At 41.4% G+C, this 23,691-nt stretch overlaps 1 protein-coding gene across 7 annotated transcripts in view; it reads left to right on the top strand.

Moving 5' to 3' along the window:
* Nucleotides 1-23,691, top strand: part of ATE1 (arginyltransferase 1) — a 114,549-nt gene that overhangs the window by 29,386 nt on the left and 61,472 nt on the right. For all 7 annotated transcript variants that reach the window (XM_054983030.1, XM_054983034.1, XM_054983031.1 and 4 more), the window contains 2 exons: nt 10,807-10,839; nt 15,523-15,704. In XM_054983030.1, the coding sequence (XP_054839005.1) occupies nt 10,807-10,839; nt 15,523-15,704 (215 nt within the window). The remainder of the gene's footprint in view (nt 1-10,806; nt 10,840-15,522; nt 15,705-23,691) is intronic.

The raw sequence follows: 23,691 nt of genomic DNA, 5'->3' as shown, positions 1-23,691 counted from the left end.
CTCTATTCCTCAGGTAGCACATACCATCTCTGAATCTTTGCTTCCTCCTTCACCGTCTGTGTTCTCTGAAGTTCTTGAAGACCAGATAGTTGCATAGACAGCCCTTTGCTTCAAGAAAGCATGCATTAAAGGAGCATGAGATCTGGAGGCTTTAAATTAAATCTTTAGATACTCAACTGGTTTTCTGCCATGTACTTATAGAAATATTGCAGCATTGATTCATTATGTGATGGATAGGCTTTCTGTTGTGCCACTTATGTCTTCAAATTATCAGGGGATAATCAAGTAACAAGTAAACACAACTTTTGCAAGAGGTCATAAGTTCTCCAAATAGTATTGAAGAAAAAGTTGGTAAGCCCACATCAAATTATGCCACATTAATGACCTAGAATTTGGTTTCAGAGAAGAGTAATGTTCAATATGAGTTGATTTGTAAATTTCCAAGGTAAAAATATCTATGCCTCCTACTGGCCGATTTAATATAGCAACTCGAGGAGTCAAGTCCCGAATGACTTGTTGAATGCAAATACATGGGTTTAAACCAAATGCAGTTGTTTTTAGCAAAAGCAAATTCAGAAAGGGGTAATTTTCAGCAGAGAACTATTGGTGAGGAGGTTGCTTAAGCCTTCCCCTGCAGTCTGTCTTTTCTTTGCCAGTCTCATGCAACCTCCCTGCAGGGTTCCAGCTCTGTGTTTACCATTGTAAACACACTTGTAAACATCGTGACCACACTCCCTGATCCCATTGGGGAAGTATAGAGAGAGAGTGTGTTTGTATATGTGGGGGAATTACAGCAGAGTTAACCTTTTAATCCACATTGAATAGGATTTATAGGATGTTGATACTTGAAACTATAGAACAAGAAAGGAATAGGATGTCTTTTGTTCCGTTTTTGGCAGCAGATATGAACATGCTGTGATTCTTACTTGGATAGCAATAGGAGTCTATTCAGTTGCTAATATTTCCCAACCTGGAACTTCATTTCTTAATGCAGTCTTGTAGATTGAAATGTAGATACAATGCTATGCAAATAAAGCAAAATACAACTTCTGAGTTTGTTTAATTATTCAAGGTGAGCCAACGTATGTAAAACGGTATGCTGAAACCTTATTTATTAGAAGTTTTAAACCTTATTAGAAGTTTTACTGTGCAGATTACAATACACCCAGAAGCCTAAAGCAACATAGATCTTATTGCATCAGAAAAATGAATTTATCTGGTCTGTTAGTTAGCAGAACAGCTCGAATAATACTGAAATTTGGTAAAACTAACAGGGCAATTGAGAGCTGCTGTAGCACAGTGGTCAATTGGTTTGGCTTCAAATCAGCGCTCTACCAGTTCGAATCCCACTACTGCTATGCGCTCAGTTGGTGGCCTTGGGTAAGCCACTCCTCTCAACCCCGGCTCCCCAGCTGTATTGTGGGGATAATAATAACACTAACTTTGTTCACCACTGTGACTGGGGCCCTAATCTGTCTAGAAGAGCGGTATATAAGCGCAGTTGTTACTGTTTTTGTTATTGTTAATCCTAACAGTTACACTCTTCTAAATCCATAGATGGCTTAGAAGGGTGTTTTTCTGCTTAGAACTGCATTTTAAGTCTGGAACAATGTGTATTCATGATAACTGTCCACTTTATCTGCATGTGCACTTTATTGATCAAACATGAAGACTGATTAGATATTTGAATCATTTATAACAAATATCCATTGATATGATATTAAATTGTCACTTTTGACTTCATGACGGGTATTTAAATCAGCTTCGACTGTAGTATACCACAATGGTAATTGAACCTCTGGCTGTTGCCATTTTCTAGCAGCTTTTTCTAGTCTTCTTTTGTTGTTGACTTGAGTATTCTGAAGTAGCAGCCACAATGGAACAAATGATCCAGCAGAACATGTGAGTATGATACTGTATAGACTGTGGTGAGTGATGTTACAAACTATTTTGAGTCCCTTTCACCATTCTTGTGAAGCATAAAGTCTCGAAAAGATGTTTTCTTTTCCAAGCAAAAACTTAGTATATCAAAATTAGAAATGGTGACATCTCTTCTAATATATCTTGAAGTACTTTAAAGTGCCTTGTGGTAAAATGTTGTCCGACCATGTTTTAAAGGTGACCAAAATATATGAGAAATCTTTTTGACGTTCACTGATAAATGAAAAGTCAAAATTGAGTCTGACAGATGTGAATATTATTCTGTTCTTCCTCTGTTGCCAAGTTTGGGTGTGGTGTTTGTTTTTTGCTTTAACTATATTTGTAAAGATTACCTGGTCTGTGTAAAAACAAAGCAGGTAGTGGGAAATTTCCCTTTCAATCTTTTTCTTAAATCTAAGTGGATATTTGGAAACTGCATTATTCCTTTCAGAAATCAGACATATAATTAGAATAAAGGAACTTACAATTTTCCCATGCTTCGGCTGTAAAGCTGCAATTTACTCAGGCTCTTGAACACCTTGGCTGTCAATGCCTCTGAAAGGGCAAACTAAACATCACACTGTTCCCTTGTCTTTGGCAGTGGCTAAGGCTTACAGAAGTCTGCCTTTTGATTGTCAAAGGGCTTGTCTAAATATTTACCATCCATTGGTAGGTTAATTAGATCTTTCTTTCAGCTACACACACACTGAAGTACGACCAAAACAACATAACAAAACTATACAACCTTAAGAAAATAAATCTTTGGAGGCGCATTCTTGATTCATTAAAGTCTAAAATGCATTTTACTGTTGCTTTTTTGATAGAGCTGAAGATGAGTGACTTTTTTGAAAATACTGCAATATAAATGTTACCTTTCTTTGTGGGCTAGAATGTACACACTCCTTGGATCTGAAACTGGCAATATTGCTGCTATTCATAATGACGGTTCTAGGTTTTTTGTGGTTTTGGCTTTTGTTATTGCTGGTGTTTGGGGATTTTTTTTTGTAATTTTAGCATGGATTATCTAAAATACAAACTACCAATAATCCAATAGTGGTGGTAATTATATATTATGAAAATACTGAGCTGCTTCAGACTTTATATTCTGCCCCTCAGCAGGATGTCTTCAACAAAGTAAAGTAAATAATTCTTGCATTGCTTTCAAGTAACTTATTGGCTGAAACTGAACAGCAAACCCCCCCAAGAAAGTGAACACTTTTCCCCTACACACACACCTAATTAAAAAAAAAAGATTCCTTTTGTTCACGTGCTCAGTTGGGCCACTATTAGTGTTCTAAGCAGAGCTATACCCTTCTAACCACATTGAAGTCTGTCAGCTTAGAAGGATATAACTGTTTAGGGTTGTACTGTTAACCTTTAAAAACTTGCATACATTTTGGTATTGATCAGACTTTATAAAAATGGTGACAGATCTATTTAAAATAACAAAAGGTCTGGCTCAGATGTCTCTGTATCCAGTTGCCAGCACCCACCATGGTAATTGGAAACACTGTCCTCTCCTTTCTTCCCATGCATGTTTTGGTTAGAATAAAATATAGTCCTATGTTTATCTGCCCTGGTGTAACAGGGTTGTGTCCTTGCACCTCATCTATTCAACTTACATCTAAATTACTTTGTTCCAAGCATGCAAGGCATTTCCACCCACGTACCATGTCTGGAAAATCATCTAGTGCCCGCCTTGCTATATGCCGACGACCTTGTCTTGCTCTCCAGAACTCAGATTGGTCTAAAGCACTCTATAAAAGCATTCATTGCTTATTGTAATAGCAAACTCTTGGAGATAAATAATAGATGGAAAATTGGTGCAAATGAATTACAACTGGTCAATGAATTTAGATATCTAGGAATCGTGTTCCGGTCAAATTTATCTTGGTCCAAACATGTTCAATATCTCAAACAGAAATTCAGTTTAGCTGTACTGGCTTTAAGGAATTTCTTCTTTATCGAGGAGCTCAATATGTGCCAGCCCTTTTGAAGGCATACAAGGCTTACTCATATTGTAAGGTTCCCAGATCTGGTTCCTGAGCCCAGTAGACCAAATTGACAAGCTCCAGTTAACCTTTTTCCACAAATACTTGCTCTACCACCATGTATAGCTTCCACAGTCATGCAACTCAAATTAGGCCTTTCAAAAATTTCAACATTGATCTGGAAAGCCATAGTCATCTTTAAATACAGGCTGCAAAGCTCTGAAAACCTTCCAGTCTTCACTTGATCAACAGCCCATGAGCACTGTTAGTCAAAATGGAACAAAACTGTGGACATGGAAATAAACAAGAATTTTAACTGAAAAAAGATGAGCACCACTTATAGAGAAACTGTTTAAACAGGACTGGGACTCCCTTCAGAAGGATGCTGCGTGAAAATATTCTCCATTCCATGCAGGAATTAAGTGTTGTACTCAGTTTGACTTGCCTCATTATCTTAATATGCCGGCAGTTCCAAAACGGAGGCAGTAATACATGACCACACATTGAAATGCATTGCCAACAGCCCAGATGAAGGGCCATTTCCTCAGGACACCTTCAGATCAGTGCATCTGTGACTGGTCTTTGGCTATAGTTGACTCATTGTCTCATACTTTTTTCCACTGTCCAAAGCATGCCCCTCCCCAAAGGCTACTGAAGTACTCGACCCAGGGACGGCGCGAGGTTTTGCGCCTCCCCCCGTGCGCACCGGCCTGCGTGATGATGTCACACGTGACGTCATTGTGGGAGCGTGCGCACGTCGCCACTGGCCCGATGGCTGCAGCAGGCGGTCTCCGAGCTCTCCCGCTCGGTTGCCTGCGCCGCCGCAGATGCCTGCCCGTGGCGGCTGTGTCCGGCCGGGGGCTTGTGCTGGCGGTGGCGGTGGCGGTGGCGGTGGCGTGGGGCGGGAGGGATAGGAGGCTGCTGCTTTGTGGCACGCACTCCTGCCCTCTGCGCCTCCTCCAGCGCTCCCTCGGGCACCCCACGCCTGAGGCCACTGCCTACCTGGCCTCTATGGGTGCTCCAGCCCTGACTCAACCCCTTCTGACTCTTTAAAATTAAGTAGCCTTTGTAAAAGGCTATTTCTGATTATCCTTTGCAAAAGCTGCATTGTGGGCATTGCAAAGTTTTGTTTTACTGTTATTTTTAATTCTTAAGGTTTGTTTATTTTCTGTGGCCTTTGGGCTGTTACGCTTGAATAAACTGAACTGAAACTGAGCCTTAGTGTAACTATAGGTCACTTTTAAGCCAGGAACTGAAACCCATTTGTTTTGAGACAGTTAATGTTTGTCTTCATCCAGAGGTTGATTTAAATCTGTGGTTTAACTTTAAATGTTAAATATAGTTATACTAGTACAATCTTAACACTGCACCATGGAAAAGGAGCACAAAGGTGGCAATGAATTAGTACTGAATCTGAACCGGGTCACAGCAATAAATGTGAGGTATTTTCACCCCAACCTTGGGTTACCTTGTGGTGCATCTTAATCTTGTGAACAGCTCAATGTACCCACGCATTTTTATCAAGCAAATTTTAGAATTTTTGATTAATTGCGACTTCTGAACACAAGTTGACCCACATAGTCTGAGGGTGGTAAATGAGGCAAACACATAGTTCCTACCCTATATAAGAATTTATTTAAAAGATTTATATACTGCCTACCCAAAGACTTGCTGTTTGTAATACCAGTGGAAGGGCACTTGCAGGTAATATCCATTGAGGTGAGAATTTCCCCTTTTCCAGTTAGTTTCTTTCTACTTTGGCTGTATATGTGAGTGTGGGTATGAAGGGGAATGAGCTTGTGGGGAGAATTAGCAGGCAGCAAAGGGAATAGCAACAATCTGCCTGCCAGTGCTCTTCTCAGGGCTGTAGCCACGGTGAAGTGTACAGGTGTAATGTCCCCCCCCAAAATGTGGCTTGCCCCACTAATTAATGTTCCTATATGTGCCCCACTGGGTAGAGAGCAGCAGTGAATGCTGGGCGAAGGAAAGCTGGAATTTCTTCTTCTGCAGCCAGCAGTCATTCACTGTCTTGCTAAGCAGCTTGCAGAGCTGGCTGTGGCACTTAGGAGGAGGGCACACTGGATCCCTTCTAGAGGACAGTGGGGCTTCACCTTTGCCTGCTCCCCCCATGCTTCCAGCCAGCCAGTCCTGCTGCACGGGAAGCACCACATGAGTATGCTCTTGAGCATGGGCACTCCACCCACATCACCTCATGGCTCGTTGTGCAAACAGGCAGGCAACTGCTTCGTCAACATAGGCAGAGTCTTCCTTTAGACGGTGATGAGTGACTGGGAGGAGGGAGGTGGTGGGGCTGCTGGTGCTTGCTCTTGTGCTGGTGATGAGTGAGTGTAGGAGAGGGAAGAGCACCATGGCTTTGCCCAGTAAGGCTGCAGTGCTGGCAGATCTAATCCTTTTTTAAAGTTGTCACTGTGGGCTTATTCCTTGGCCCTTGCTTCTCCTTATTTTCTTGCCTATGACTTGTATTCTACATCACATCTCCCCCCTATTCTCCCTTTCTGCTCCCTTACTTCTGCCTCCCTAAGTCAGGATATGGTGCCTTCTCTCTCTCTCACCATTTTTTCTTAGGGTTGTCACCTTAGGCTTGGGAAATTTCTGGAGATTTGGGAGTAGTGCTTGGGGAACGCAGAGTCTGAGATAGAGAGGGAACTTAGTGAAGATGGGATACCATAGATTCTGTTCAACAAAGAAGCCATTTTCTCTAAGGGATCTGATGGCTTCAGATCATCAGTTGTACTTCCAGGAGTGCTCCAGGCCCCACCTGTAGGCTGGCAACCCTACTCTTTCCTTAAAGCCCATCTTGTTGACCTTTGGCTTATCTTGGAAACCTCATACTAGTAACAGCCCTAAATACATGCCACCAAAACATCCCTTCTCCTGTCCCTCTGATGTTTTCCCCACATTTTCTATTTTAGATTATATGTCCCTTGAGAACAGAGGGCTGTCTTTGTCTGGGAAAGCCTGTAATATTCTGTGTTACTATATGGAGATTATAACAACAATGAGATCTTGTGGCAATGAGTTCTATGAGTTAATTACATGGTGAATAAATACTTTCTTTGGTCTGTTCTGAACTACATCCCATCAGTTTTATTTGGTAGTCTGAAATTCTAGTGTTACGAAAAAGAGAGAAACGTATATCTCCAAAATGTCATTAATATATGTTTCTTTCATGGATGCTGGTTTGTCATTTTTTCTCCTAAAATAATTGGACAGTATGTAGAGGACCCTAGTTTTTCCAGTTTGTCTATTACTTGCATGTGCCAGGCTGAGAACCGTAATAGGAGAGCTTTAGGGGTAACTGCCTGATACTGTGTTTTAAATTGTAAAAAGTAAACCTTTCTTCTGCCTTTTCTTATGAATGTAATTAATTTGGCATGGAATGTTGCAAATGGCCATTTATGACGGAATCGACATAAAAATGTCAGGACTGCCAAATGCCACATCCAGCAAGAGGTAAAGGCTTGAAAAAGCAGCAGGAAGGGAAGATAATTGACAGATCCCATTCCCTTTTTGTGACTAGCCTGAAAGAGAATGGCAGTTGGAGTTAGAATGATGAGCTGACAGTTGGTGCTAATGCTAACAGAATGAGAGGTTGACAATTGGAGTTAATTGAAGAGTTTGGAGGAGTTGGAGCCTGGCATCTGACCAGAGAAGGTCAGCCTGAGAGTCCTCTGTGTAAGGAAGAAAGGGAAAAGTGTACCCTTACAGTAAAAACATTGTTTATGAAGCTCTTTTAGTCCTTGTACTAAAGTGGGACAGACAGACCACTAACTTTTGCTAAGAAACAAGAGATCTGGGATCTTGTAGTGGGCCACGGGAGAAAGGAGTCTCCCCTTTGGCCAAAGGAAAGAAGTAGCTTTGTAACTGTAACTCTTGCCCAGTATCTGGAGAGGGTTTTAACTCAGTGGAGTACCCTGAGGTCTACAGTAAAACGGAAGGCATGCTCAGTGTGTGCGTAAATTGGAGCACCTAATCTTTGAAGGAGTGTCCAAAAAAGAAAACTTTAAAGAGTTCAGGTTTGGTAACACCAACCTTTCTCATCTAAGTCAGAAACCTAAGAAATTAAACCATATGAAGTGTTTTGTGCCTCACGCCAGTAAAGTAATCTGTACAAAACCCTCCTACTTCAGCTTTTAAGTACCTGCCTACGTTCCTACCTATCCAACCTACCTGTAAATAAACCTGTTTCCTTTTAAAACTCCACAAGCTTCATGTGCCAGTTTCATTTCTAAGGGAAATGCAAATCCCTGATTTTCCCTCTACGTAAACTTGGTTGGGTAACTGCACAACCGATATGCTCCTTAAGGGTGGGACAATAAACAAAGTTGAAGCTGCAAACACAACCACGTGACTAAAGGCTTCCCAGCCCAGTAAACAGCTTCATACAATTTTGGAGGAAAATTTTTACCTCAGAGTAGGGGAAGGTCAGACCAAACTTGAGTGAGCCAAGGATCTGCAACACCATTCTTTTTGTATTTTAATCCTGCCTTTCCTCCAGTCTCTCCGCCTCCATTTTACCCTTTCAACAACCCTGTGAGGTAAGTTAGCTAAGGGGGAGTGATTGGCCTGAAGTCACCCTGTGAGTTTTGTGGTATGGTGCAATTTTCATGCAATATAGTACCACATCCTAAAACTGTCAGCTTCCTCTTCTTAAAGCAATTCTCTACTCTTTAAGCAAGTGAAAGTTGTTTCGTCAGTACATATGTGGTCTATTCCTGACTAGATTGGAGAGGCTGGGAGTGGTGGGGAGGGAGGGTTAGGATTGCCAGATGGCATGGAAAATAAAACTGGACTCACTAGTGTTAAAGTGTTGTGTGTGTGCGCGCATACTCCCAGGCCCGGTGTGACATCACTTCCAGAAGTGACGTAGGGTTGCCAGCTCCAAGTTGGGAAATTCTTGGAGATCTTGGGGGGGGGGGGGTGAAACCTGAAGAAAGGAGGGGTTGGGGAGGGAAAGGACCATGGCATGGCATAATTCCATAGAGCCCACCCCTAAAAGTAGCCATTTTCTCCAGGTGAACTGATCTCTGTGGCCTGGAGACCAGTTGTAATTCCAGGAGATCTCCAGCCACTACCTGGAGGCTGGCAACCCTAAATTGACGTCATCTGCCACCCTGCCCCCTGCTGCTATTGTATCTGCTATTGACTGTGAACAACCTTCTGCTGGCCTACCTTATTGGTTTTTGTAAGGATTACAATTTTGAGTACTGAAAATGCTGTATAAATGCCAAATATATATTCTACATGTAAATATGATATTTTCTAATAAACTCGAAACATGTTTTAGGTGATAAACCACTTGACTGACTTATTTATTTAAAAAAATAAGCATGGCATTTCTGTACAGACACACAATGGGTTGCCCTCCCACTGTGCCCCCCAATAAAGATTTTCTGACTAGTGGTCTAGCTCTCCTGTCCCTGCAGTAATAATATATTTGCCATTTTCCATATTAGTTGAATGATTTAAAGGCACTGATGCATGAAGATGTCTGTTAAAATGTTACTTGGAAAAACTAATTTTGTCAGTGCGGTCTTTTCTAGTTGCATGTGGTTTTTCTAGTTTCTATGTGGTTTTTCTTTTTAAAAAGTTCTTGTTCAAAAAATTAGACCTCTTAAATCTTAATTCTAGAAGGGTAGCTGTGTTGATCTCTTGTAACAAAAGATAAGCAGCATTTATTCCAGCATGAGCTTTTGCGAACAGCTGAGATAAATACTGTTAGGCTTTAAGGTGCCATTGGACTTCTATGTTATATTGGTTTTAAAAGTTTATTTATTTGTGGCATCTTCTTTTGAGTGTGTGTGTGTGCTTTTAAGAGTTTTATTATGTAAATCTGCTTTGATTTTCAAGTACTGACTGTATTAAATAGTAAAGATGCAGTCACAGTACTGAATCAGTATTGTTTGTGTACTTTGTGCAGTAAAACTGCACTTCTGAAATGAAAATGGATGCATATATACAGCAGTTGTTTTCTGAGTGTAGATTCCTACTTCTAATTCTGTTAATCACAGAATATTACTACTGTAGTGGGAGACCAGGTGTTCAGAATAGCAGGGGGGGGGGGCGGAAACCTCTGAGGAGACTGTTTCAAGTGATAAGAAGCTAGTTATGCACTGAGTAAAATGCTCAATTGCTGAGGCACACTTGCATCTCCTTCCCTTCACTTAACAGTCTCTCCTGGTGCACCACTTAGGACAAATCATACTTGGTCTGAGCATAAGCAGAATTGAGTCACTGAGCCCTTGTTAAGACAGCTAGCTAGTCTTTATGTGGTGTATGTTGCCCCACAGAAAGAAAGTCCACTACCAAGATGATATGAGCACAGCACTTATTTTTCAACATCAGAATAGTAAAATGGGGGGGGGTACTCTTTCACTTTAGACTATTCTCCAATTTTAATTTTTTTAAAATGTCAAGGTCTAAATTTAATACTTTGTAGCCTTGCCACAACACCTCTGTGACTGCTTGGTAATAAACTTGTGAAGCCTAGTAAGCAGTGCTTAAAGTGGGCTTGGTTCATTATAGATTAGATATGCAGCCATTTTCATACAATAAAACATCAAAATAGATTTCTAAGAGGTAAATTTATGAAAGCTGATGTTTCATATTATACAGAAATTGTTGTGCATGTTATTTCTAGGCATGGCTTGGGGGTAGGGGTAGGGAGCAGGGAGAGAAGCCATTTCCACATGATCTGTAAATTTAATTTACACATTCATTGCTATTGTTACTAAAGCATTAAGCTAAGTTACATTCTTGTAAATTATATAATAAATTAGATATTAATGAATTGAAGAAAAACTAATTTGTTTTCTCTCTTTGTGTTTCATTTCATGTTAAACACTTGGACATCCAATAAATATTTGAAATAAAGTTCACAAGATTCCTCTGTGATTCTCCACTTGAGGTATGAAATCATCTTAATCCTAAATGTTTACATTGTCTTAACATAATTGATGTCTGCAGTAACATGATTGGAGATAATTAAATTTTCACAGTTTCAGTCAGCACCTATTTGATTTGTGTTAGAATTTGTTGAATTCTTGGGGGCATCCATTAAAATAGTATTGTATACGGTTCCTTAATTGTATTTATACGTTTTGAAGGATAACACATGCAGGCTGCAGTCCTTCCTCAGCTTGCACACACAGAAGAGCACACTGGGCACAATTTAGGCCTAACAATACAAGAATCCCATACAGTAATGTGTGAATACAAGCTGAAAGAACAGTCATATTTTTTAAAAGTAGTAAATATAAGTCAGTCAGCAATTGAGGTAGCCATGGGGAGTTTGAATGTACTTAACTGGTAAGATTTTGAATGGAGATTCTTATTGGTAGATATATTGCATAGTGACTAACAGTTTTCAGCTGTTGAATCCAATGCTATAGCTATGGGATACATTAGCTGAACTTCAGTATTGAGCAATATATTTTATTTTTAATTAATTATTCAGTATACACTGACTACCGTATTTCTAGGAACACCCAAAATATCAGATAAATTAATGTTCAGTAAATGAGCTTATTTGTACTCGTTCCAGACCGGTGCTGTCTCTTTAAGATGAGTAATGGGATTGTGAGTTTACTGAATTTAATGTTTTAAGGACACAAAGTTTACTTCCCATTGTATTCACAATTTATCCAGTTAAAATTGAAACTTGAAGAAAAAAACTAACCCAGAGTTTTGTGGTACCACATTTATGCTAGAATAAAAATTTTAATTGACTATACTCTACTCCTCCTTAGCTGTCTTGCTTGAGTGACTTCTGCAATATATTCCATTCTCATCTTCCTGCTTGCTTTGCTTTTTAATGTGGCATTTGGGTTCATGACTGAACTTAGTATGTCTGATCTTCTTAATTAGCCATAACATGAGAATTTTAAGCCCATCAACACTGGATTGATAGGTTATTGTGCTAATTTTTGCAGCTGTCAGTGGCTGGCCAATCTTAACTGGTACTAATGCAGAATATATAGTGCAGATTGCTTTTTGTGATACTAGATAGTGGAAGCAGTTCATACGACAGCGCATACCAGAAACTCATGGACCTTTTCTGAGGTTAGGTATATCACTAAAAAAGCAGGCACATGCTATATATTCATTTTCTCTCTTTCAACATAAACAGTTTTCAAACTGCAGATTTGAGCCAGCAAGGGAACATTCACTTAGAGATGCCCTTGGTTACTGGAAGCTTTAGCCTAAGGCATATCTTTACATGTGTTTAGAAGGCACAGCTTCTACCATTACATAATGTTTATTCAGTATTTTTATTTACTTTACTTAAAATACATGTTAACCTCTTTTATTTAGGTCACTTTGGGATGGTTAAGAGAACAAATCTATGCTCTGCTTTGCAAAAAGTTAATTTGAAGTTATCAAAGCAGAAAATCTCTTTGTGATGTAGAAAGAAACATTTTATTTTAGGGAGCTCTTTCATTTATAATTTAAATGTTAATCAAAGAAGCCTAAAGTTTTCAACTTCATTCTGTGCTTCTTAATAATGTAATTTTGTGGTACCACATTTATGCTAGAATAAAAATTTTAATTGACTATTTTGGTGCCAGTCTGTAATGGCTTATTTTTAAGGCCAAAGCTTCAGATTACTTCAGTTTTGATGGGTAAGAGGACTTTGTTTGTTGTAGGTCTTAAAGAGTTAACTACCACAAGAATGTAATGAAATTGTCAGGTTATAGTAATTGCACCAGTAATTTGATATGTTGCCATTTGAATGAAGCCATGTGTGGAAACTTTGTTTCTCGTCTTTTGAATCTACCCCTCACCCCGTTTACATTCCACCAAGCTGAAGGCTAATCAGGATCATTAGAGTTAATAGAGAAAGAACTTTTATCACCTTATCAAGTCAAGCAGCATATTCCCATTATATTTCTTGTTTCGTATCACTACATGGATGATTATGTACGTTTCCCTGTAAGGTTTATGCTGGGTTGTGTTTCTTCTTCTGAGATTTTTAAAAAATTGACGTTTTGAATCTTCAATTGAATTTTGTGTGGCACTACTTGCAGATGTTTTCAATTAGACGAAGCTAAATAAAAAGGGTTGTGTATCCAAGGCCAAAAGGATTTTTGAAATTCTTCATATTAAAACAAACTCTCCACGTGCTCAGCAGAAAGTGTTTAGCTCCTTTTTCATTTCTGCCACAAATAATTTCAAAGGAAAATTAAACCTTATGTGACTATGTTCTGGTTTTCTTTGGAATTTTAAAGAAACTGTTTAAAGGCAACTCCCTTGCCTATAGCAAGGTAATATTTCACTAATTTTATTTAATTCTTGAGCTATAGCTCTTTATTTTTAAAAATGAATACAAATGTTCTTGGAGACAACAATGCAGCCTGCAAATGTAAAGAATAACTTTTTCCTGTATCTAGGGAAAAGACTGTAAAGACTTTGAGCTTTTTATAGGAATAAATACCCTTTAGAGAAGGATTGTACACTTTCACTGTTAATGTGATCTATGTCTTTCATGTGTTCAGAGAAGTGTACATCAATCTGCTCTGTTTGCATTTGTAATGTATTCATGTAATGGCTTTTGCACCATTAAATGAGGATTCATGTCTCCAAATTTCTATGACCGTACCGCAACATGCTCCTTCCAACTCATCTCTATTCTTTACATGGTCAGTCCCTAATTTCTTAATCGCTCCGCTTTCTCATCCCTGTTCACTGACAGCAGTTGTTTGTTCCCCTACCAATCTAATAGAAGTTCTTTAGGCCTTAAAAAGGCAGCAAAATTGAGCAGGAAAAACAAAGGAGGGGCTTACCAGCATCCACCCTGGGCATGTAGACCCCTGCTAGGCCAGTAGTAATAATGTGTGAAGCAATCCACAACTCAGATGGCTGCAAGCCACCGCTGTGGCCACTTGCAAGACATTTGCTGTTGGTGCTGGAAGTACTCCCTCCCAATAAAGTGAAAACAGAGGGGTGGGGGGAGGGAGAGAAGCCTAGGTAGTCCAGAGGCCTACAGGGGCTGGGTCTAACCCTGCTTTAGCCCTCCCAACTGATATAGAGGCCCCAAATGTAAAAAAGAAAAGTCTCTGCCAAACCACTGAGCCTGGCACTGGGCTGTGGCTCTCATCCTGGAGTTTGAAGGTAGCAAACAGGAGAATAGCACAGCTTCTCCAAGGCCACTACTGCTGCCTAGATCTGATGGCCTTCAGTAAAGCCAGACTTGGAAGAGCTTGGCTGAGAGAACTTGAGGTGTGCTCTTCTTAGGCCAAGCACGAGGCAACCATTGAAGGGCCAGGGGGCAGAGCCACCTTTTAAGGATTCAGCTCCACCCCAACTCTTGAGTGCCCAGATGGCAGAGGTGAGCCTTACGGCATTCCTCTTCTGGAGCGTCAAAGGCGGTCCTTGTCCCTAGCAGCTGGGTCTGCAGGCCAGGAAGGACCGGAATCTCTCTGCTTTCTCATCCCTGTTCACTGACAACAGTTGTTTATTCTCCTACCAATCTTGGACTTCTCTTAGCCTCTCTTTTTAAAATCTGCCACAGGGAAGATGTTAAGGTCCAGAAAAAAAAAAGCACATGAACAGAGAAAAATTTTGAGGGGAAAATGTTTTTTTTCCCAAAGACTTCTTTCAGTTTTTCTGATGGAAACATTGGGGAACTGATGGAGACAGTCCGGTGGTTTTTGTATTATGTCTCCTGGCTTGCTTCTGCTTTCTTTCCCACTGATATTCCATACCTGCCTCATATACAAAGTCAGTTAGCAAGAGTGGCTCAAAAACAAAACTGTTCTTTCCTTCATCCAGATCTCACTAGCACCAAGCATCTCCCCACCTCACGTTGGAGTCAGTCTATCTCCACTCTGGTCTGCTCTTAAAGACACAATGACTCAGCATGCTCCTTCCATATATCCCTTAGGGGAAAAAAGCAACACCAATGAAGCCCTAGGTACCTTGATTACCTGAGCTCCTGACCTCCACAGTAGCATGCACAAATACCACAGAAACTATGGGGGGGGGAGGGAGAGGCTGGATGGAGAGAAAACAAGCTCTTCCATGTGTACCCCTGTTCAGTACTCCTTGCTGCCTGTCTTTGGAGATATGTAGTGTTTCTTGCAACTCCCTCCCCGTTTATATCTGATCTAAGTAAGCATTCACACCTGTTTGTGCTTGGAATTTGCTTTTACTGTACAGAAAATTGCTTTAAATGCAATTCACCTGCATATATTGTTTGAGTGGAAACTTGTGAGTGTATGTTGTTTTCAGAGTTTGAGGTGAATTTTGATTTTAAAAACAAGCCATTGTTAAGATAAACCATGGTTTTGCATTATGATTTCAGATGGGTAGCCATGTTAGTCTATAGTAGTAGAACAAAATTTGAGTTCTGTAGCACTTCAAACCAACAAAATTTTCTAAGGTGTATAAGCTTTTGTGAGTCAAATAACTGACAAAATGAGCTTTAACTCATGGAAGCTTATACTCTTGAAAAAATTTGCTGGTCTTTAAGGTACTACCAGGCTTGGCTGTTGTTCTGAATTTTAAAATTTCTGTCCTTGTATTTTTCTGTTAACAGTGATAAGTGAATTATTAAAAGTTTAATAATTATATTTTAATTTGTAACCTCTAGGCAGAAAGTCCACCCAATGGTCCTGATTCTGGCTATGGTTCTTTTCATCAGCAGTACTGGATTGATGGAAAGATAGTTGCTGTGGGTGTCATTGACATCCTTCCAAAGTGTGTCTCTTCTGTGTACCTCTACTATGATCCTGATTATTCTTCTCTGTCTTTAGGAGTCTACTCTGCATTAAGGTAAGCAGACTCTTTAAATGTGCAGTAGCCTTTCAGCAGAACTCATTATTGACAAGTATAAATTAAAAACGGAACACAGACTGTTGAAGGCTGCTTTAGTTTTATTTTTGTAGAGCAGTAAATGTTTACCTTAAATGTTTAATCTGCTTTGGAAAATGAGACTGTGGTATATGATAAATGAAATGTATGATCACAATGGTCACATAAAAGTGTGTTTTCCCTAATCTATTCCCTTTCACATTGTGGGACGGGGGACGGGGGGCGGGGGGAGACTGCTCCCTCTTACTTAAAAAAAAACACCCTTGATGTGAATACCTATTAACAGGATATCAGGTTCTACTTGGCCTTCTGTTGCCATCTGACTTGCTAACTCTGGTATTTGCAGAAAAACATTCAGTTCCCTCACCTGTACAAGAACAAGTCTAAAAAACACTGATGTTAGAAATCACAGCACTTAAAAAACAGTGAGAGAATATTTTACTCTTCCACAACATTCCATTGCTGACCTAAAATTGGCTGTCCTCAAAACAAACAAACAAACCCTTCAAGGGGAGATTACAATGTGAAAATGCTGAAATGGGGTTTATTCACAAATTCAAACCAATGGACACCTCCCGCCGGGGGCGGGGCAAACCAAGATTTAGGATTCTTATTTCTTTACATTTGCTAATTTCTGTTCTAATCAAACTACATTGTGTCTTTACATTCTATGCCTTCCCTTGTAACAGCCCACCCCGCTTTGGCTGGGGTATAAAGGCTTGTGTCTGAAGAAGGGAGCTCTGCCTTTTGAAAGCTTACAGTCTGAAAATCTTGTCTCTAATGTGCCACTGGACTCAAATCCTGCTGTTCTACTGCAGACCAACATGGCTACCCACCTACTAGCAAAAGCTGCTTCACATGCCTGTTATGATCCTCTGTTTTACCTTCTCCCCCCACCCCCCAATATGTAGATTGAATACTTATTGGGGGGAATGAAATGGATGCATTTCCTCATGGCTTTTTTCTTATGAAGTGAGAAGGCTGGAATATCTGATCCAAGTTACACTCTGTGTGAATGCTGCATTTCGATAAGCAAGAGAAACTATGTGTATGAGAAGACTGGGAAGCTTTGATCCTGGCATCAGGGAGATACAGCATTAAATGTAGCATGGAGGGGCTGTGGCTCAGTGGTAGAGTGTCTGCTTTGCATGCAGATGGTTCTAGGTGAACAGGGTTTTTTTAGAGTAACAAGTGGAAGGTGATGTGAAAAGCTTTTAATTGAAACCCTGGAATGCTGCTGCTAGTCAGAGTAGACAACATTGATCTTGATAGATCAGGTGTGGTTCAGAAGAAGGCAGCTTCGTTTTCTGACTGGCCAGGAAGATCACACACCTAGAGCTGCCCCACTGTGCACCTTTTCTGGAGAGGGGAGAGTCTTGCGGCTCTGTGTTTAAAAATGACAGATCGATTAAAAATGATCTCAGCAGAGACATGTTTAAACCAAGGGAAGCCATCACTTCTAGCTTGACCTTAAGATCAATGATGCCATGAAACCTCATCATTTTAATCATCTCCTAGTAGCACGATTTACATATTAGCACTGCAGCAAGTGCACAAGGGGCAATAGCTTAGGTTTCCTACGTGACTGCATCTTTTTCTCATTGAACGATATGATGCTCCACCACAATCTCCAAATATACCTCCTATCCTGGAGAATGTTCAAATGATAGCCTGCAGTGTCAAAGAACTATTTCTGATTCCACGAAACAAGTCTGTTGTATGGCACAATAGCACCACTTCAAGCCTGTTTTGGTTTACTTACCTACTTGATTATTTATCCTTTAGGATGATTTGACAGTGTTTACAGTTCAGTTGCATTTGAGCTGTTAATAGTCCTTTTTCATCTTGTACTTACCCCTCTTCAAAGTCATCACATTCTTGCCTCACTCATTCCAAGTTATCCTTAACAAATTTGGACTTCTCCTTAATTCAGACCTGGCTAAAGCAGGTAACCTGTATCTAAGTTTTTGCTTAGGATACATCTTTAGTTCCCTTAACTTCTGTTGCTGTGCACATAAAACTCTGTGCCCTTAGGCAAAACCCTCCTTTCTTCACCAGGGAAAGGCTATACTTTGCTCTGACATAACCAGTTTATCATACCTGAAGAAGGGAGCTTTGACTCTCAAAACTTATACCCTGAAAATCTTGTTGATCTCTTAGGTGGCACTAAGAGATCAAAGCAGCATCTGTTGTCTCATCCTTCCTCAGATTGTGGGTGTGTACCACTGCCAAAATTCTGTTGTTCAGCACCACTGAGAATCTCCTACTACGCACTTAATGTTTGGACCAAGACATTTTTTTTTCTCCTGAGATGATGGCAACTCTCACCTCCTAAAATATTAACTTGCTAATCATCCATGTGTGAAACTGCCTAGAGACCACACAGAAGAAAAAAAACAGGTTAATTATCTTTATTTATTTACTTCATTTATACACCACCTTTCTCCACATTCGGCACCCAGGGTGGCTTACATAATTCTCCTCTCCTGCATTTTATCATCACAACAACTCTGTTAAGTAGGATGGGCTGAAAGAGTATGAGTGGCCCAAGATCTCCCACCAAGCTTCCATGGCAAAGCAGGGATTCAAACCTGGGTCTGCAAGGTCCTAACCCAACACACTAACCACTACACTGCACTGGTTTTCAGTAGTTGTGATTAGTGTTCTTTGAGTAGTCATCTGTGCCATCACACAACTTGTCCTCCTTCTCCTCTCTTCTGTTGACACTTGGAGAGCTGGCCCTGAGGTAAGAAGGAACTGACTGAAAAGGCACTTGCCTCTCCTTTTTGGCATGTGTGGAAAAGGCAAAGCTCTCCTCCAGGGGCAGAATTTGCTAGTTGTTTCCTGCAGCTCTATAATTTTCTGAAGCTGCTTCTGTGCAAGTGCAGAACCAATATGTGGGACTGCACAGATAGCCATTTAATGAAGAACTTTAATTACAGGTAAGCAACCTGTTTTTCTTAAATGTGTCTTATAGTAACCAATTCATTGCACCTTTCAGTGAGCAAAGTGCTGTAAAATTCTTCACCTTGGCTGTGAGGTAGATTAAAGCTGTGACACAATGATTTGCCCTACTTCGTAGCACTGAGAAGAGAATTTGAACCTGTACCTTCTGAATCCAAACTCCTCTCTCTCATCCAGTTCTCATCTTTTTATTTTCACTGTCATACATGAATATCTAAGCATGAAGTTTCTTCCCCACCCTGTTAGAACTGGTCAGTACATAGGTGATCATTTTTCACATCTGACTGACTACAAATAGAATGCATCGTTCCATAAACAGTGCTGCAAAACAGCTATTTTATTTTTTTTACTTGATAAGTAATATTAGACTGCCCTAAAGTGCTTTTAGTTTCTTTATATAGCCTTGGTACACATTTATTGGTCAGATAGCTAAGAAATAAGCTTTTCAAACCATGCATGAGAGGCCATAAATATGAACTCCCAATGTGGTGTTACAAGTTAAAGAATGCTACGAATAGAGAACTTTTAGGAAGTAGCAAAGGAACTTGATATCATGCAAGCTGTTACCAATTTTAGTCAGAGGGTCCAAAAAGCCTTGCTAGCATTTGGTTGTACTATTCCTGTTAAGCACTTCAAGGAATATTGTGCGTTATACACTACTTAAAAATGGGTGAACCTCTCACATTTTCTACCAATTGTAGTGTATAATGATGAAGTATGTTATAAATTTATAACGTGGAAATACAATCCAAGAACATTAGTGGCTTTGTTGACAAGATGACAATTTTCTGACCTTGTAAGAAAACTTCCTAATGTCATAAAGCCCATATATTGATGACTCCGCCCACTCTATCTCAGCCCAGGGCAGGGCGTTTGCTCTGTTCGCTGCCTGCCTTGCCCCTGCTGCTTCTGGAGCTTCTCCAGTGGCTTCCTTGGCAGCTTGGGGCCTGTGCCTGCCTGGCTCATGCTGCCAACAACCTCCTGGAGGCATGGCTGAGGTTGAGCTGCCTGGGCAACTGCAGGAGAAGGGTGAGTCAGCTGGGTGCTGGAGGCTGTTGCCCAGAGTTGTGTCTGAGCATCAGCAGCTGCTGTCCCAATGGTGAAGGTAGCCTGGGGCTCTGTAGAGTACACCTGCAGCTGATGTACTGACAGAGGTGGCACTGCAGGGCCTGAGGACGTTGCCTGCTGCTGCAGGGCCCCGGGGGGTGGGGGGAGGTGAACAGGAGCACAACATTGCTGGACATTTGTGACTTTCTATTCTTGCTCGAATAACCTTGGTGTGTAGCTGGCACCTTGGTGTGGTATGTGGAGTTCACGTCCACTCCCAGCTTGTGGCATTTTGTGGTTTGGATGATACTGAGCTGACAGGGAATGCCAGTATTAAGTAATCATGGACTTGGAAGAGACCCTGGAGTTTTGAAAATGAGACCTCATTTATAATAGTATTAGAGTAACCCTTTTCTGCAGGGAAAAGTAGCAGGGTTAATGAACTGGATTATCAGCTGTGTTTTACAGTTCTATGAGAAGACAAAAAGAGAATCTAGTACATTATCTTACAATCAGTGACATTATTTTGAAAAGATTTAATAAAAAGTTACCAAAAGTATATTTAAATCAATGTGTGGCAGGGCCAGGTGGTACCCAGGTAATTTGGAGCTCTGGGCCCCTGGTTGGTGAGGCAGGGGTTGAGATGCTAGGCCCCTTTTCTCCTCCAAGAACATGCTGGACTCACCAATCAATTTGATGACAGATGTTTATTCAGGGCATGGCAAGGAAGTGGTTGATAGCACCCCTCCCACAGTTGTCCTGAAATCCTTCTCCTTCCTGTGCCCCCACCCCAAAGAGTCTCTTGCTGCTGCTTTTAAAATCTGTTTCCCCTCCCACTTACGAGAAGCCAACAGAACTGACATGGTCAAAACCCATCTTTCACATATTTATTTATTCAATTTTTATACCACTTCTCTTCAGCCAAGATCTGAAAGCTATTCACAACAATCACAACAGCTAAAACCAATACAAAAATATAATATTCAACATTTATTTTTTTATTTGTATTAATTTAATTTATAATCTGCTCTCCCCGCAAGTGGGCTCAGAGCAGATTACAACATGAATATATAAAACAATTAAAAACATTAGTAGCAGTCATATGACACTGTATTAAGCATAAAAGGCAGCTCATATTGCACCCTACATCTCAACACCTTGAGCCTGCAGGGCAAAGTGGTTAAAATGTAATCAGTGCAGGGTTGGGATCATATCCCCTGCCCCACTGGGAGGGGTCGGTTTGATGGTTTATCTGCCTCGACCCCATAAGCCTGGTGGAACATCTCAGTCTTACAGGCCCAGCAAAATTATAATAGATCTTGTTGAGACCGAGCCTCCACAGAGAGAGTTCCACCAGGTAGGTGCCAGGACTGAAAAAGCTCTGGCCCTGATTGAGGCAAGGTGAACCTCCTTGCAGCCAGGGATCACCAGTAGTTGTCTGTCTGCTGATTGAAGCAGCCTCGGAGGAATATAGGGCGAGAGGTGGTCCCGTAGGTATGTCGGTCCCTGTCCACTAAGAGCCTTAAAAATCAGAACTAAAGCCTTGAACTCCACTGGGAGCCAGTGCAGCTGGCACAGAACAGGTGTAATACATGACCAGAAAGAAGTTCTGGTCAGGACTCGCGTCACCACATTCTGTACCAGCTGTAACTTCCAGAGCAGATACAAAGGCAGCCCAGCATAGAGTGAGTTACAATAATCCAGCCTGGAGGTGACTGTTGCATGGATCACTATCGCTAGATTGCAGGTCGACAGGTAGGGGGCAAGTTACCTGGCAGACCTGGCAACTGCCGCATTGACAAGGAAGCATCCAGAATTATGCCCAGACTCTTTACTGTTGGCACCAGCTCAAGAAGTGCCCAAACCTGATAACCAGCAGTCCAGATGCAGGACCTCCATCTTCACAGGGGTCAACTTCAGTCGACTCTGTTTTAACCACCCAGTCATGGCCTCCAAAGCCCTATACAGATTATCCAGGACGGAGTCCAGCCGGCCATCAATCAGCAGATAAAGCTGAGTGTCATCAGTGTACTGATGGCAACCCAGACCGAAACTCCACACCAGCTGGGAGAGGGGGCACATACAGATGTTAAATAGCATCAGGGAGAGTATTGCCTCTAGTGGTACACCACATACCAAGGAGTGGCATGGTGACAGCTGCTCCCCAAGTACTACCCTCTGTCCCCAACCATGGAGAAAAGAGATCAGCCACTGCAAGGCTGTCCTATGTATCCCCACATCAGCGAGGCAGTGGGCCAATAGGTCGCAGTTGACTGTGTCAAACACCACTGTAAGATCCAGCAATATCAGCAATACTGACCCACCTTGATCCAGGTGCCTGTAGAGATTGTCTGTGAGGGTGACCAATGCCGTCTCCACCCCGTGACCAGGGTGGAAACCAGACTGGAATGGGTCCAGGATAGAGGAATCCTTCAGGAATACCTGCAGTTGTTCCATTACTGCCTGCTCAATCACCTTACCCAGAAACAGGAGGTTCTAAACCAAGTCAGAGGGGTCCAAAGATGGTTCCTTCAGGAGAGGCCACACCACCGCCTCCTTTAATGCTCCAGGAAAGACCCCAGAGCTTAAGGAGAGATTAACAATGGCCTCCAATGGAGCTTGAAGCCTGTCAGCACTGGCCTTTACCAGCCATGACGGGCAAGGGTCCAGGGGGAACGTGGCGGGCCTCACCACCTGCAGGATCCTGTCAACCTTGTCCAAGGAGAGTAGACTGAACTGATCGAAAACAGAACCAAAAGATGGCCAAAGGGCCTTGAGTTCCATTACTGTATCAACTGTGGATGGAAGGTCACGGCAGAGAGACAAGACCCTACCCGCAAATAGCTCTCAAAAGTCTTACAACTAATATTCAAATTTATAATTTGACAAGGACTTCCAGTTTGGGATTAATGGTGATCTGAAGGAGCCTAGAGATCTGGGCTGTCCGAGGCACAGTTTTTCTGGAAAGCGAGGCACTGAATGCCTGCTACCAACCCAACTTCAGGGAGAAGTTGGGCTTGAATGCTACGCATCCCCGAGAGAGTGTGATCTCGGTGAGGGGGGGTGGGTTCTGAATCAAGGATTCTCCCCACCACCTTGAGGTCCCCTCGGAGAAGTGCGAGCTACTATCTCTGCAGCACCTCAGGAGTCATTTAATTGGCTTAAGATCGTCAGAAACCAAGCTTCAGTAACAGCTTTAACCAACTATAAGCGAAAGAAACAGCACAGACAACCCACAGAATCGTCTCAAGGTAAAGATCATTATCAAACTGTAAATTAAAACAGCAGTGAAAAGATCAAGATAAAAATTTCAAAAGGACAGAATTTAACAGAGTAAACGACAAGGAACAATTGCTGAGTAAAATTTTTGGGCGCTGGTGAAGTTTTAAGGACTAAAAAAGCGAAAAGAAATATTGTTTATACATACTTGCGGTTAGAAGAGAGATAGCCAGCATGAGAGAGGAGGTGTGGACTAGGGGAAACATCGTGAGACGGGAAGTAAACAGGCGAGGAGACAACTTGGTGCCTAGAGAGGACAGCAGAGAGCAGGAAGTAAGAAGACCGACTGGAAGAAGGAAGACCCGGAAGCAAAACAAAGGAAACACTGGAGAGGCTACAAGGATTACAAGAACAGGAAGCACGCCATTTTAAGTGAGGTATGAAGCAAAGCCAGTAACCATAGAGAAGTGCCAGAGAAACCATAGAGAAAAAATGCCCGACATTTTGGAATTAAGAGAAACTATTTTTAACTGCCAAAAAAGAGACATTTAAAAATATTGAAAGAAGAGAAGAATAAAAGAAGTCAAAACGGATTTAAGGAAAAGAGCAGATACGTGGGGAGGCACGAAGCCGAGTCCCACAATGGCAGGGAAAAAAGCAGATAAAGAATGGCAAGCCTCAGTAGATGCAGCGATTGAAGGATTAGAAAAAAAAGTTA

This window comes from Eublepharis macularius, chromosome 6 (assembly GCF_028583425.1).
Source record: "Eublepharis macularius isolate TG4126 chromosome 6, MPM_Emac_v1.0, whole genome shotgun sequence".
NCBI classification, from domain to species: Eukaryota; Metazoa; Chordata; class Lepidosauria; order Squamata; family Eublepharidae; genus Eublepharis; species Eublepharis macularius.
The sequence above is the reverse complement of the archived record's forward strand: the minus strand, read 5'-3'. Positions and strand labels throughout refer to the sequence as shown.